Source organism: Phyllopteryx taeniolatus, chromosome 15 (assembly GCF_024500385.1).
Source record: "Phyllopteryx taeniolatus isolate TA_2022b chromosome 15, UOR_Ptae_1.2, whole genome shotgun sequence".
Taxonomy (NCBI): Eukaryota; Metazoa; Chordata; class Actinopteri; order Syngnathiformes; family Syngnathidae; genus Phyllopteryx; species Phyllopteryx taeniolatus.
The window spans coordinates 15786325-15803253 of record NC_084516.1 but is presented as its reverse complement, the minus strand read 5'-3'; the positions used below and the strand labels follow the sequence as shown (position 1 = coordinate 15803253).

At 40.8% G+C, this 16929-nt stretch overlaps 1 protein-coding gene across 1 annotated transcript; it reads left to right on the top strand.

Moving 5' to 3' along the window:
- The first annotated feature begins 237 nt into the window (after positions 1-237).
- Positions 238-15989, top strand: rad23b (RAD23 homolog B, nucleotide excision repair protein). Its single transcript, XM_061799891.1, has 10 exons — positions 238-448; positions 1065-1146; positions 4560-4639; positions 6533-6720; positions 6794-6843; positions 9765-9892; positions 10931-11051; positions 11128-11255; positions 14721-14897; positions 15408-15989. Exons 1-10 carry the CDS (start codon positions 383-385, stop codon positions 15519-15521), a joined length of 1134 nt encoding a protein of 377 aa, XP_061655875.1. The 5' UTR covers positions 238-382; the 3' UTR covers positions 15522-15989.
- Positions 15990-16929: the final 940 nt, after the last annotated feature.

Genomic DNA, 16929 nt, shown 5'->3' with positions numbered 1-16929 from the left:
CAACCAGACAGCTAAATTACAACGAACTCGTTAAACGTTTTTATTTTAAATAACGATTGACATACCCAGTATTTTAACTGTAACTATACTGTACTATATATATATGTGTGTATATATATATATATATATATATATATATATATATATATGCGTGCAATGCTATATATTCGCGTTTGTTATTGCTAATGTAATTAAATTTTAATTAAAGTCCGCTCTACGTAGAAAAGCGTAGAAGAAGAGTGCAGAAAAGCGTAGAAGAAGAGTGGCACCAAAACGCTATGGCGGCTGACAGTTTGTAATGAGCCAGCGAAAGCATCACAGACTCCCGCAAGTTTAAAAGATCTCCCTTATACCTTGTCTGTGGATAATAACCACCGCCAAAATGCTGATCACTTTGAAAACTTTACAACAGCAGACGTTCAAAATCGACATCGACGAGGAGGAGACGGTAAGAGTGTCAAAATCCATGATATCATGCGAGGAGGAGGGGGTGGCATGGGAGTTTGGTATGTGCGGGAAGCAAGACTATTTTTTTTAAATTAATTTTTAAACATTCAGTGTAAAACACCTATTTGTATGGTTTGTTTAAAATTCATAATAGTGTGCGTGTTAGGACTTTCAGAATTCATACAGCTTACGTTTAATGTGAATTGAGAGTCATGATTGTCACTGAAATGTCGTCTCAGCATTTAGCCGTAGCCCACGACTGTTTACAATATAAAATAAAACCCGTGTCCCGCCATTGTGAATGTAGTGCATAACGTTAAGATCAAAGCGACTATTTAACGTTATTCTGCAATCATTGTGATTTTATTAAAATAGCAAGCAACTTAAAGAGGGTACCTAGGTGACAAAAGACATTGATAACATCAAGAGTGACTTCAACTGAGTTTTAGGGTCAACGATTCCAACGTTAAATGAGTGTTCACCTGCAGTTTATGGCTACAAAGTACACTTTGTACCTTGTATTGGATGTCTGTAGCTCTAACTAACGTTGCGCCTGGTCATATACTGTTGTACAAAATGGTAAAACAATGATTTAGTGTGCCATGTTTTGCTTACAGGTGACGACATTAAAGAAGAGGATTGAACAAGAGAAGGGCAAGGACAATTTTCCTGTTGCTGGACAAAAACTCATCTATGCTGGTACTCTGTTCTGTTCTTACTATGGTATTTTGTTGCACTTGCTGTTTGAAGTGAATGTATTATTTGTTGCTATGGTTTGAGAAAAAACAATGGTGCCTTGACATAATAGATTTATTAATTCCGTGACATCGCTTGTAATTCAAAACACTCTTATCTCAACTCATCTTTCCCCATTGAAATTAATAAAAATGCTAGTCATCCTTGCCAGGCTCCCAAAAAACAAACAAAGTTGTCCGATTTAACAGACTAATAGGCGGGAGGAGGAGTCTATTAATTTGAAGCACTATTTTTTATTTTTTTTTACAGTACTAAATTATTGTAAATAAATGTAAAGTTTGAAGATGTATCAAGTTTTAAAGTTGACCTAAACTTACCTTTAAACATTGCTGTGGTTGTCTAATACTTTTGTGAAAGTTCTGTGATCGCTAGTGCTTGGGAGGGGTTATAATGGCGTGCAGCTGGTGGGAGAAAGTTGTGGTGGCAAGTCGGGGTTAGCTTCTTGAGCCGTGAGGTTAACGTGTTTCCTTTTCCCACCTCCGTTACAATTGGGTGTCATTGAGAAGAGTTTGACAAAAAACAACTGTATACTGTATCAGTCAATATAGCACGTTTGAGAGATGTGTACACGACAAGCGGGTGAGTAAACAACAGCAATAGATATGAATTGGTAGATACAACACGCCCCTTTTGAGCTGCATGCATACCGCAATGCTAAGCTAATGTCCATGCATTACCTTCGATGGGAATATCTCCCCATCCAACATGGCCACCACATAGGCTCGTCGGTTAGCTTAATTTAGTTTTATGTGTGAAAACATGGGCACAACCTCGAAATGCAGGTGCCAGTCTCTCTGTTGATTGCACCAGTGAACAACAGCGGCCAATTCTAGAGCTAACAGACTTTGTCCACTTCAAAGGAACATTTTGATTTCCAACCGAGCACTGTTTTTCTGTCCGTTAAATCCAAAGTTAATTGGTTCCGGGACATTTAAATCAAGGTTCCACCTTAATGTGTTTTTAATTAATCAGAAAAATAGCACTAGTTAAAGCTATAATCTGCAATTTATGGCGCCCCCTACTCCTGGAATTCAGCATTACAACAAAAGAGTCCGTCACTTCGATATGACATAGGCTGTGCCGAGTCCAACTGTCCACCCGTCTCCCCCTCTCCCAACCCCTGCGGGTGAATATACACCAACGTAGTGTATAATAGAGCTGTTAAAACCAGTGAGGTAAATAAGACGGGCGAAAGAAACTGCCAATAGTTCAATATCCAGTGTACAAATACGTTCTCTAACCACTGCGGTGTTACAGTACTTGTTAATGTGGAGACATACACATGCATTTCCGGGTTGCCCGCAAACCATTCAAATAATGTTCATTAGAAAGTAAATATATTGTGTTTTACAAGAATACGTAATTATATTAATAATGTACCTGTGGATAAAAAAAGCAAAGCCTGTAGCCAAAATGTACATGTTTGTGCCTCTCACCGGCCTTTCAAATAAGTGAGCATCTTGTAAAATACTGTATCGCTCCCATGTCCTGATTCTATAGCAACCCACTTCTTCCAACTAGTAATCTTATCTTTTTATGGTTGTAAATGTGATAAAGTACAACATACTGTTAGTGCAGCATCAAACGGGGGTTGAGGTGGGAGGGGAATCGGTGGTCGCTTCGCGGAAGACGTTTTTCGCCTGTCGTGCTGCTCTTCTTTCTCATTTCACATCTCGATTATGCTTTTTGTGTCACGTCTCCGGACCTCAGCTGTATGTCACCGGCGATCGATGTCCGTAGGGAGATTCAGGAAGTCGCGGCAGCTGGCTGGGAGAACCTCTCCACGTTATGACAGGTGGTGAAGCGGCAGCAGTGTTACAACGCTCAGTTATAATCAAGTGGATACAATTTCTCGCAAACCACATCGCTGGGTCACTAGCAAGTTAACTTACACACACACACACATGAAAGAAATGAGATCAACAAAAGCAATAAAAACAGATCAGTTAGAACGAGAGGAGTGCTGGGTCGTGACCACTTGACCTTCCACACCGCTGCTAGCAGCCAACCTAGCAGCGTTCCCAGGCCAGCCGAGAGACGCATGTCACATGTGTGTGTTTGGCACCATTATGACGTTTTTTATGTTACAGCTGCACAGTTTTATTTCACCACGGTACTTACAAAGTCTTAGTATGCAGATACGTATATTTTGTGTGCAGATATTAGTATATTTTGTACGTGTTTATTTTCAAACCTGTTTGTATTGTTCCTCTTTCATTGGTCGAGAGGTTCTGTTTGAATTTGACCTCTTCGATTGGCCGAGACCTCACTCGGCACGATAAGGTGACAAAACGTGGTTCTATATGAGACAACTACAAACAAAAGTTTTATTTCAACGCATTACTTACAAAGTCTGATACTGCAAATATAAGTATATTTGTATATTTTGTGTAGTTTTGGAACGTTTGGATTGCTCCTCTCTCATTGGCCAAGAGGAGAGTGTACCGGTTTGAATATGCCCCTCTCTCATTGGTCGAGACCTGGGCTTTTCAAATCTCAACACCTTGGTACGCATCAACCATGCGTTTTTCTCCCTCTGCTGGAGCGCAGAGGGAGAAAAACCAGGGAATGAGGGTGGTCCTGGAGGGCCACACTGTCACAGTGGACAATTTTTTTATGTCCTTCACTTTGGCTGCAGGCTTACATAATTATTCTAATTGCATCAAAATCTGTGTTATGGTTTATTGACTTATTCAAGGCTCTAATTACCTCATATCAAATATTCCAATTTAAAATTAATTTTATTTGAAAATATGGCATATTTAGAGTTATGGTCATAACACAATACAGCTTTTATTGTCCATAGAGGGCATTAAAAAACAACTATATTTATGGATAGGTTGAAAGCTGCTGAACATTTTGAGAGGTTGAAAGTAAAAAAAGAAAAACATATATGGCTTAGTTATGACATTGAAGTGCCTGTGTGTTTTTTGCCACAAACGCATCCTAAGGATTTGTTTTGAAAAAACAGCCATTTCTCCAAAACGATAATGCATAAAAAAAAACATGTTCTTATGACCTACTGCCTAATTCAAGGCTCTAATTACCTCATATCAAATAGTCCACTTTGAAATATTTTTTTTGAAAATATGGCATATTTAGAGTTATGGTCATAACACAACACTGCTTTTATTGTCCAAAGAAGGCATACCAAAAAAACAACTATATTTATGGATAGGTCTGAAGCTGCTGAACATTTTGAGACGTCGGAAGTAAAAATATTCATATGTATGACTTACTTATGACACTTCTATGAGATTGTGTCTTTTTTGTCACGAATACTTCCTTTGGCTACTAAATTCCAACGCAACCTGAGGGTTAAATGATGTTTATTTCTGTTTAATTTTGTCCCACAGGTCAAATCCTCAGCGATGACTCCATCCTCAAAGAATACAAAATTGATGAGCTTAACTTTGTGGTCGTCATGGTGACAAAGGTACATGGGATATATTTATCTCTCTTTGTAATAATGTGATAAATGAAAAAATAATCAGGGCAGCATGGTGGGTGAGTCTTCTCCAGGTACTTTGGTTTCCTCCCACATTCCATAAACATGCATGATCGGTTCACTCTAGGATTGTCCATTATTGTTAATGCCTGTTTTGTGCCCTGCCATTGGCTGGTGACCAATCCAGGGTAGACCCCGCTAGGGTTGGGGATCGTTTGAATTTAAGCGATTCCGGTCCCGATTCCGGATTCTCGATTCAGATTCTTGTAGGGGGCTGGGTCAAAAAAGTTTGCATGGTTTAAATAAAAGGTATCCAAATTATGAACATCCATTTTTTTTAGCAGCCTGCAGCATAAACTAAAATGAACATTTGTCTCGGCGTTCTTTATAACCAGTATCAATGTCAAAACTATGAACTAAAAGGCAATGTGTGTGGCACTAACCAAATTGACTTAATATTCAGTAATTACTGTTTCAGCTAGAAGTTAAATATAGTATTGTTAAAATAGTTATTTGCGACTGTTTTATCACGTCAAATGGTTTATATTAGCAAGTTTTAACTTGACTTCCTGTTTTAAGCATGTAGCCTTTTATTTTGAATGGTACGGACTCGGGTTGGGAACAATAAACCGATACGACTGGATAGCCATTCATAAAGGCAGGAGATACAACTGTATCAGTAGCAGACTCCGTTATCGATACAAAATGCGCCAGTAATCCTTAAATACGTCGGTTGTAGGGCTGCAGACCGGATATCGCAAGGCTAGGAATTAGGCTTTACACGATCAGGATTTTTGGGGCCGATCACCAAGTTAAAAAAAAAAAAAAAAAAAAAAAAAACGATCACCAATCCGATCACAAGATGGAGCAATGTATCCATTTACATGACTTGTTCATTTATTGTATATACTTGTGTACTTTATGACTTGTTCATCTATTGTATATACTTGTGTACTGTATACTGAGTACTGAATCCATCCATCCATCCATTTTCTGTACCGCTTATCCTCATAGTGTCGCGGGCGTGCTGGAGCCCATCCCAGCTCAAAATTATTCTCTAGCATTTTAGACAAGTTAAAACATCAATCACCTCTAGGGGGCATTCAACCGTCTTGTTTGTCTGAGACACCGCAAAATAGTCCTAGCCCCATGACGTATTTTTGAACCGACAGAAAACTTTATTGGCCGTCAGATAGTTGCAGTACTGCGCCACAAGACACGTGACAAGGCTAAAAATAAACTAGCTTTTGGATTCATACGCAACGGCGACGCAACGTTAAATGTCTTGTGCGGAGCCGATCGATGACGTCATTGATCGGATCTCCGAATTATGACATGAAAGCCGATCAGCATAAAATGCTAATTATCGGCCGATACCGATCACACCGATCAGATCGGCGTAAAGTCTACTAGGAATTGGTTTCCTGAGGCTTGATGGTTTTCATCTCGTAAAACAAGTGCGAGAGGTCTCACGCTGTGCTCAGCAGGTAACGTTATGGTTACAACCAAACGCAGTAGTGCTGGATACGAGCGACACTACTAGTTTAACTACATTTCTCGGTAGCATAACTATTTCAACATGAAATAGATTTTCAGTAGTTAAGCTACTTTCGTGGTCACGGCGATAGCAAAGTAGCGTTCCAACAGGAGTTGTAAACATTGAATTTCACGTCACGTTACGTACCTTATCTCAAGTCCGGTGATTCCGTGAGAACTGGAATGTTAGTCCCGGTTCCAATCTGTTCTCGAAGCCCAACCCTCGACCCCGCCACTTTCCCAAAGTTAGCAGGGTTAAGCTTCAGCTCACTGGTGCCCAAATGAAGACAAGTGTTATAAAAAATGTAACCTTGGTAAATAATGTGCATTTGTGTCCTAATAAAGCCTAAAAAGGCCTCCGCTCCATCTCAGCCGTCACCAGCTGCGTCGACGGCAAGCACGGCACCCCCTCCGACGGCGTCGTCCACTTCGCACAATCCAACAACACGACTTCCAGCGGACGGCCAAGCAGAAGCGAGGCGACCTGCTGCTGCTGCGGCTGCGGCTGCTGACCAGGCTCCTCCCGCTATGGGGTAACTGTGTGAAAATGGGAGTAATGTCTTGGGTTTTGTGGGATTCACAATAGTAGTCTGCTTTCTCTCGCAGTGTCTGGGAGACTTTCGGGAACCTAATAGACGAGGCAGGTTCAACTGTTGGTAAGACCACGTTTTGTTTTGAAGTTGAACATAGTCTATTACGTGATGGTGGTGGATCTCTATTTTGTTTAAAATAGAAATAAAAATTCCTGTGAGAGCCAAAAGTCCCAACTGTCGCCATCATATAACTTTTATTAACTGTCACGCAAGTTTAAAATGAAATCAACCACTAATGTAATGTAAAACATTTAGGGCTGTGAAATAAAATTGTCTCACTCAGCTAAGCCGACCACAAAAATTTGTTGACGCAAAAACTACTGTCTTGAGACAATAAAAACTATTCATAAAAGCGTATTTGCGCCACCCAGAATCATTTGGCCACTGTCCATGTTTACCACATGCACTTTTTGTTGTCTCAAATTCTGTACAGTTTATACCATACACTCAGTACCAAAATGAAAATAAAATGCATGTCAGTAGTAATAAAACATTTTTAAAAAAAAGTGGGGGGCGGGCGCGATGAAATATCTGTAAGATAATTGATTTTAAAAAGATTTGGTAATGACAGCCCTAAAGACATTAAATGTAACACACAATACTCTACCTTTTGAACACGTGTCAAGCACATGGTAGCTAACTGGCTAATACGAGAAGTTTACATAGCATCTTCACTCATTGCTCCTTCTTGCTAATCATCACAAGTACCTTAAAAGTCTTAAATTTTCTCCAAAATGGATAATGCGGCACGCCTTATGTGTCCACCGAGTTCCAAAATCTGTAAATGTTGTGTGACTTTGATGAGCGCTCCGCTTGACTGACTGGGAGCATTTCCTGCCGACACGCTGCTTATATAGAGGAAAGGCGGGACGTGACTGAGTACAGCATGCGGACGTAAAGGGGGAAGGGTGCGCGTGAAGGAGGACGCTAAAGGCACGCGCCCAGTAGGTATATAGCGCCGGGGTGTGCATTGTGCAAAACGACATCGGTTTGGCTAAGGACACCAGAAATTGGCACTTACGAAGAGACACGCTTACGAAGCACAGTTTAAACTGCAAGCTGTCAGTTACGCGGAGGAACATGGGAATCGAGCAGCTGCGAGAGAATTCAAGATCTACGAATCCATGGTTCGCAAGTGGAGGAAGCAGGAAAACGAGCTTCGCCAAGTCAAGAAGTTTCCGCGAAAACAAGGCAAGGTGGCCCGAGTTGGAAGACCAACTCGAGCAATGGATTAATGAGCAAAGAACAGCCGGGAGAAGCGTCTCTAGAGACACCATTCGACTGAGGGCAATAACGTTTTCAGAAGAAATGAAAATCGAACATTTTCAAGAAGGTCCGTCTTGGTGCTTTCGTTTTATGAAACGGTGGCACCTATCCATCCGAGCAAGGACTACCGTGGCGCAGCAACTTCCGGAGGATTACAAGGAAAAGCTGGCCATCTTCCGCTCCTACTGCAGTAAAAAGATTGCCGACAAACACATCCAGCCCAACCACATCACCAACAGAAGAAGGGGACCACCACGGTAGCGATACGCAGAACGCGCCACGAGAAGTCGGCTTGTAGTGTTGTGCTTGGTTGCCATGGTAATGGACAGAAACTGCCACCTACGGGGATTTTTAAGAGGAAGACGCTGCCTAAGGAAAAGTTTCCAGCCGAAGTCATCGTTAAGGCCAATCAAAAAGGCTGGATGGACGAGGAGAAAATGAGAGAGTGGCTGGGTGAGGTGTACGTAAAGAGACCGGATGTTTTTTTCCACGCGTCACCTTCTCTGTTGATCTGTGACTCCATGCACGCCCATCTCACAGCCGCTGTGAAAAACCAAGTGCAACTAAGACTGGGAGGCAACGCCGGGCGAGTTACGCCACCATATGTGAATGGATTGTGGATGCTTGGGCTAAGGTATCTGCTTTAACTGTTGTCCGAGCTTTCGCGAAAGCCGGCATCGGTGCTGAACAGCCCCCCCCCCCCCCCGGCAACGAGACTGACTGACAATGACGAGAGGGAACCCGGCGTGTTTGTTGGAGAACTTGCTCAGCTGTTCATTTCGGATACAGAAGATGAGGATTTTGATGAGATTTGTGGATGAGGATTGATAAAAAAATAACGTGAGTACATTGTTCAATACTTCAATAAAGTACAAATAGAACTCCGTTTTGCTCCCGCTGCCTTTTTAAAAACATTGTTTTAGCGTGCATGCTTGCTACCGTATGTTTTAAGCTAGCGTATGTTTTACCATGCCTGTGCCCAATAATACAGTGTGCCTTATGTGTGTGTTAAATACAGAAATAGACCGCATAACTGAGACTGCGCCTTTTAATACAGTGCACCCTATGGTCGTGGAAATACAGTATATGGACTCGAAAGCAAAACAGTCTTAAGCTCAAAGAAGTTGGTCGATGACATCTGAGAGTCAAACTGGCACCGGAAGCTAATGTTAGCATTGTTTACATCCTTTCTGAGTGCTCATTTTTATCAAACAGTGCAAAAAGCTGTGCTTAAATGCACAAGTCCAGTCACAGAAGATCCAAAGGGAATTCCTTTGTTCACCAAAATTTGGCAAAATAAGTTCGTTATTCTTCCATTTATTTCAATGAGACTAAAATTGTTAAGGTAATGTTGCAGTCTACATCTTCACTCAGTCCGTTGTGTGTAATATCCCAAACATGGATTGTTCACAAAAGGTTGGTCAGTACCAGCTCTATCACAAAAAGTTGGTCAGTACCAGCTCCAGCAATCTACATCTTCAAACAGTGATCCATCTTTTCAGTTGGTACCAACAGATGGACTGAAGTGCACGACACCAGTCAAAGAAGAGCAACGATATATCGTTAATCAGTTGATGCTGGCTGAAATGAGGTCTATTATGGCACACTGACGTCAACATTATCCATGTCCCAAAATATGTATGATATGTCTGACATGTAAGACATGATTTCCCAAAGATTTGGTCTAACCTCCAAAGTGCTCTTTGTTGCCATTGCAGTGACGGGCGCGTCGTACGATGCCATGGTGACAGAGATGATGCTGATGGGCTATGAGAGAGAGCAGGTTGTGGAGGCGCTAAGAGCCAGCTTCAACAACCCCGACCGAGCCGTGGAGTACCTGCTCTCGGTAAGAACTGACAATCAGTCAACAAGGGAATTTTCCACCTTTTGGAGATAATATCAGAGCTGTAAGATGCATTTGTGTAAACTTAAAGCACATTTTAAACTGTAAAAGTGTTTTTTGTGTCACTGTTGTTTGAAATGGCATTGACACAAAACGGGGGGGACGAAGTCAACCATTTTCTGCGTATCAGAGCCGTAATAAGAGGCAGGACACCATCTGTGTGTAAAGTCAACTTTACGCTGCCTTTAAAAGTTGTTCCATATAAACAGCACCAACACTGAATAGGGGGAGAAGTTGACCTGGCAATTTTCTGCCTACCTGGAGGTAATAGCCGAGCTGTAAAAGAGAGAGGACACTGTTTGTGTGAAAAGACCCTTTTACACTGCCTGAAAAGCTGGCGATTTCTGCCTCTCTTTTGTGTCGTTCCGTGTCAAACAGCTCCAACATGGAATGAAGGGGGAGAAGTCGAGCCACCAATTTTTCTGCCTTCGGAAGTCATAGCAGAGGCGGTATAATGTATGTGTTAGGCCCTCTCATATTTCCCTGAAAAGCTTTTTTGTGACATTCTCCATCAACATGAAATGCAGGTATTAAGTTGACTGGGTTATTTTTCTACTTTTGCCAGTAGTATCAGAAGCGGGATGATATGTGCGTAAAGGCTCTTTGACACTACCTGAAAAGGCTCTTGTTCACTGACTTAAACAATGTTCAGCTACTGCAGAAACAAAGGGGTGGACTATGTTGCCCTGGCAATTTTGCATCTTTTTTCTCATGTCGCTGTTCTGTAGAAATGGCACAAGTAGGAACGGTGAGGCGACGTCTATATTTTCTGCGTTATGGAGGTAGTATCGGAAATGTTATAAAGGCGGAACGCTGCCTGTGTTTAAATTTATTCTGTAATACTGGGACATGGTTGTAGTTTTAAAACCCAACACTCATCTGTTGTGTTGCAAGCAGTTGTCGCTGTCAAACAAGTATTTTAAACGTCTTTCTATACCTTGTACAGTTCAGATATCAAACATGTCATGACTCATTCCGCAGGGTATCCCAGGCAGGGACCAGGTCCTGGCTAGAGGGTCTGACACCGCATTGAGTGGAACTCCAGCCGGACCCACTGGGGATATAAATGACCCAGATAGCATGGGTGCCTCACAGGATACAGGTAGCTCACTCTGCAGCTCAAATGATTTCTTGTTAAATCCTAACGTAATGGATTGACTTAATGGTCGTTCTGGCAGATAATCCGCTGAATTTCTTAAGGAATCAGCCTCAGTTCCACATGATGCGGCACCTGATCCAGCAGAACGCCTCACTGCTTCCCGCTCTGCTGCAAGAGATCGGTAGGGAAAACCCAGAGCTGCTGCAGGTAAGTACAGACCCTTATATGTAATACACATGCAGTGTTTAAACCCCCTTTTTTACTAATGCCTGCATCAGACTACAGGATTTTAGCCCCGATATTGTTGTATGATTAGCTATTGCGGCGGATTTCCCGGATCGGGCCCAATATATGTTGTTTGCAACGACAAAATTTATTGTAGTGTGACATAATCCACGCCCTACTATAGCTCTAAGACGCCAAAATGAAAAGTCTAGCATGTTTGTGTTTTTTTTTTTTTTTTTTTTATATCGTCTGTGTAGTGTGACATCAACGACAACTCTCCGACAGCGCACCTTGATGTCGACCAATAGGATTGCAATTGCGACCGGTGTTTCGCCTCCCTTGCTCGTCGTCGTCAACATACTCGGGCGCTGTTGCCGACATTTGTCAACATTTACACGCACACGAACTAATGTTTACTGAAACTTTAGAGTATGATTGGACAGAATGCCAGCATGTTTACTTAAAACATCAGTGCTAACACTAGCTTGCTAGGCTACATAACGTTTTGTTCCCTTCTTGCGAGCCGTTTCATATTAAAAGTATGTGAACATACCTCAAGCTCTACTTGAATGGACAGCCCACTCTCGAGCAATGGTGAGACACCACGTTCTTCTCCCCCCCCCCCCCCCCCCCCCCAACACAGTACAATACATTGGTTATCGTTACCATTGAAATGGGTGTATCCGGTCGCGTTGACCAGTGACACGTTTTCTGTTCCCGCCTACCCAACAGTGTTTGATTTGACAAGCTAATGCCCAGTAATCGTAAATGATGGGGATATAGTGGTATCATAATAAATGTTGTGTAGTGGTGCCAGTGGCTTACCAAGGTAAAGCAAAATTTTATGGCAGTAGTCTGACATTACAGTCCCCTCCAAACGTATTGGAACGGCAAGGTCAATTCCTTTGTTTTTTTTGTATGCTAAGACATTTGCGTTTCAGATCAAAAGATGAATATGTGACAAAAGTTCAGAATTCCAGTTTTTATTTTATGGTATTTACATCTAGATGTGCTAAACCGCTCAGGACAGAGCACCTTTTGTTTGAACCCACCCACTTTTAAAGTAAGCAAAAGTATTGGAACACGTGACTGACTGGGTGTTCCTAGTTGCTCAGGTGTTGCCTTTTAGAATGATTGCTTAAACATTAGATGGTGCTTGTTTTTGGCTTTGGCTTTCACTTGTGAAAACTGCATTTGTTGTTAAGTAAACATGAAGACCAGAGAGCTGTCTATGGGAGAAAAGCAAACCATTTTGAAGCTGAGTGAACAAGGAACATTGATCAGACCCGCTGCACAAACATTGGCCAATTTGGACTGTCTTGAAAAAAGAAAAGAGGAAACTACTGGTGTACTGAGCAACAGACATTGAACAGGTCGGCCAACGTTAACTAAAGTTTAAAAAAAACAACAGTCAGTGACATCACTGCCAACCTCCACAGGGCAGGGGTGACGCTATCACAATCCACTGTTCGAAAAAGAAGAACTATACAGGCCATACCAAAAGATGCAAACCACTCATCAGCAAAAAGAATCAGAATGCCAAATTGGATTTTGGAAAGAAGTACAGAGATGAGCCACAAAAGTTTTGCAACTAAGTTTTATGGACTGATGAGATTAACATCTACCAGAGTGATGGAAAGGCCAAAGTATGAAGAAAGAAAGGATCTGCCTATGATCCAAAACACGCATGCTCTTCTGTGAAGGATGGTGGAAGTAATGTCATGGCTTGGACTTGCATGGCTGCTTCTTGAACGGGCTCACTAGTCTTTATTGATGATGTAACTCATGATGGGAGCAGCAGATTGAATTCTGAAGTCTACAAAACCATTTTGTCTGGCAATTTACAGAAAAATGCATCCAAACTAAATTGGGAGAAACTTCATGCAACAAGACAATGACCCAAAACACACTGCCAACACAAACAAGGACTTCATCAGGGAGAAAACGTGGAAGTTCTAGGACTGGCCAAGTCAATCACTGGACCGTAACACAATAGAGCATGCATTTTACCTCCTGAAGAGGAGACTGACGGGAGAAACCCCCAGAAACCAACAAGAACTGAAAGAGGCTGCATTCAAGGCCTGGAAAAGCATTTCAAATGAAGAATGCAACAACCTGGTGAAGTCAATGGGTCGCAGGCTTGATGCAGTTATTGCAAGTAAATGGTATGCCACCAAATATTAAACGTTATTATTCACTTTAAGTTGATTTAATAATGTCTGTTTGTGTACTTTTGCTCACTTGAAAAATGGGTGGCTTCAAACAAAAGGTGTTCTGTCCTGAGTTGTTTAACACATCTAGATGTAAATACCATGAAACAAAAGCTAGAATTCTGAACTTTTGTCTCATAATAATATTTTGATCTGAAACCCAAATGTATTTGGTATACAACAAAAACAGAGGAATTGACCTTGCCATTCCAATACTTTTGTGAAAGACCACATTTGTCTTGTAGTCTGATCCAGGCATAAGCGGTGTCGAGTAAACCCCCATTTATCGCAGGGATATGTTGCAGACCCACCCGCCATAGGTTAAAATCCACAATAGACTATATAAAACTTATTTTTAAATGGTTTCATTACACCTACATATTTTAAACAAATGTAAATTTATTAAAATACACGTAAACATTAAAACACACGTTTTAATGTATTCCTTAGCGCGTGCTTGCTCCATGCTGTTTATTTGTTTATTGTAAAACTGACACACACAAAAAAATTAAACATTGTATATTTAAACACCAAAATGTTAAACTAAACCAAATATTTTGTCATAATTTTGCTCAAATTCTGCTTGCTCAATGCTAACATATAAGGCTGAATGCAATAGATGGGCTAGCGGAAATTTGCATTTTTGTTATGATAATTATAAACCTTTTAACAGCTGCTACTTTCATGTACACGGAGCAGCAACGCACAAACAGCATTAAACAAGAGAATTTAACATTACATATTTAAGCACCAAGATATTCTGTCTTTGTGGTTATTGTCACACTTTTCCCATTATTGGCGCCATCATGAAAAATGCACAAAAAAGCCAAATAGAAAGTCTTAACTAGTCTCAATAAGCAGGCAGACCATTTCTTATATCACAGGAAGTTCTGTTTCTATGGTTATGGTCACACGTTGGCATCACTGGTACACCTTTTCTGTCTTATTTAAATTTTAAAAAAAAGCCAAAGATGAGTCTTAACTTTCATAACAAATGAACTGAAAATATTATCCGCTGTTTATACTACGACAGACCCTCACCTATCTCGCAATAAGATCCATTTCTTGTTCTAGTGTTATCAGTACACTTTTCCTGTTGTGTGTGCTGGCATCATAAATTTAAAATACTTTGATATTCAAGTAAATTGACTACAAGCTTGGTTACAAAATGAAATAAGATCGTTAGTCAGGCTAGCGCTACTTCTCCACTGCTAACGTTTTATTTCCCCCGTCGCAGGAGATCAGCAACCACCAGGAACACTTCATTCAGATGCTAAACGAGCCTCTCCCCGAGTCGCCTGGGCCCATGGCCGACGATTCCGGGGGCTCAGGAGGGGTGCAGAGCAACTCGCAGAGCAGCAGCAACATGAGCTACATTCAGGTCACCCCGCAGGAGAAGGAAGCCATCGAAAGGGTGAGCACACGGGGGGGGGGGGGGGGGGGGGGGGGGGGGGGAAGAAGCCCATGCCTTAACACCATTCAGTGGAACCTCCAAATTTGGAATTAAATTACAAAATGTATGCCTGACTTATGAAAAGCGATTAACTTTGGTTGCGTTTTCCTCTGGATTTAGTTTTTATTTTTTTGCAATCACAAGAGGGTAGCAGTGATGACAAAGAAGAAAAGTTTATCTACCGTATAGAATAGAATATCCAGTGTTGCTAATGTAGCTCAACTTTTCCAACTTCTCGAGCAATTATTTTTCTCTAGCGACTTTTTGGGATGCTGTTTTGTGATGCCCTTTGTGTGCTGACAGACCGCCAAACGCTTGTTTGGGTAGGCGGTGCTGACAGGATCTTTGCTATCGCGGACCGCCAAATGTCTGCTCACAGCTTTAAGTTTCATGGAAAGTTTCGTTCCACTTTGGAGATTCCACAAGGCGTGTTTACATCTTATTTGTGCATATCCCATGTGTGTGTTGCAGTTAAAAGCGTTGGGCTTCCCGGAGGGGCTGGTGATACAAGCTTACTTCGCGTGCGAGAAGAATGAGAACTTGGCTGCCAACTTCCTTTTACAGCAGAACTTTGATGACGATTGAGAGACGATCTGACTTTTGCTTTTAATTTTTGTTGTTGTTGATTTCTTACATTTGATTGGCGCTATTGAATATAAATATATAAGCCATTTATTTACATGCCTCTAACCCCCTAAAAATGAATTTATTTACCACTGTGTTGATTGTTGATTGATTAGTAATCTAATCTTTCTGCATTTTTTCCGAATACAGTAATGACACTTTTTTCCATGTAAAGGAAGATCAATATGGTTTGAAATGGCTGTATAATTTACACATAACCGTCTTTTTTTTTTGTGTGTAATTTTTGCAAACTCTAGCGTGTTAATAATCATGACACCATTTTTTTGTCGACCCCACCCCTCTCACACATGCACACTCACACATACACACAAACCTTATTAGCATGTGAACCAGCTGGAGTTATGTGCTTTATACACATATTCATTAATAGTCATTTAATCTTGAATAAATACCATGTGTTCTACTGTGTATGACCTCCAGTTCAACTATTTAACCTCTTCATTACTATTTTGGATTATTTTTGTATTACTATCTCCTCGACCTACCTGTTGATATGATTCAACATTTTGAATGTTTCCAATGCATTAGTTTAGGTGTTATGATAGTCCCATGAGTCTGCAGTGTTGTGCTTTACAAAGGGACCGACAGAGGGCACCAGAGGCCACAACAACTGGTGAGTCACTAAATGGGTCAACGTTGATTTCTAACGAGACTTTTAATGCATTTAAGAGTGTTGAAACTTTCCTTTTGAGGTGTGTTGACTAAAGCAGAGTCCGTCATCACTAACTTGGGTTTTTGCTACGAGATCTGTTGCTTGAAAGTTAAAACTGCTGTGAATGAATTTATAAAATTACTTCTGACATTTTGATGAAAAAAAAAAAACGTCTTTAAAATGGCAACAGTATATGTAAATTTTTTTAGTAACTTTATTTTAATTAAACATTTATAAAAAGATAAAGATGTCTAAAATGGCAAAAGTATTTTGAATTTTTTTTTTTTCATTTTTAACCTAAAAATTACAGGTCTTAGCGGCAAAAGTTGACATTACAGTATACTTTTTCTTATTTAAAAAAACTAAATTTTTTCTTTTAAAATTTAAAACCAGGACATTTACAGGTTTTTAGTGGTCAAATTATAATAACATCTTTTTTTTAACTTTTTAAATTCTGTGATGGCAAAATGTATTTTTTCTTTTAAATTACAGCAACAAATGAGTCTGACATGGTTTACCTTTGACGTCTATGCGGTTTGTCTATTGAATACAAAAGCCAATGGCATAAGGCTTGTAAAACGGGTGGATTTGAAGTCGCTGACATTGTGACGTAGTTGTCAATATTCATGTACCTGCCCACTCAACTAAGCTGAACGGCAACAAGGCATTTCCGGGTTTCAAGCGAGCAAGCCTCAG

What these genes read in the sequence shown, in the direction of transcription:
- rad23b (XM_061799891.1), top strand. Translation starts at nt 383, where the DNA reads ATGCTGATCACTTTGAAAACTTTACAACAGCAGACGTTCAAAATCGAC. An exon ending in CGAGGCAGGTTCAACTGTTG is followed by an intron (nt 6,844 to 9,764) that starts GTAAGACCACGT and finishes TTGCCATTGCAG; the next exon opens with TGACGGGCGCGTCGTACGAT. An exon ending in AAAACCCAGAGCTGCTGCAG is followed by an intron (nt 11,256 to 14,720) that starts GTAAGTACAGAC and finishes CCCCCGTCGCAG; the next exon opens with GAGATCAGCAACCACCAGGA.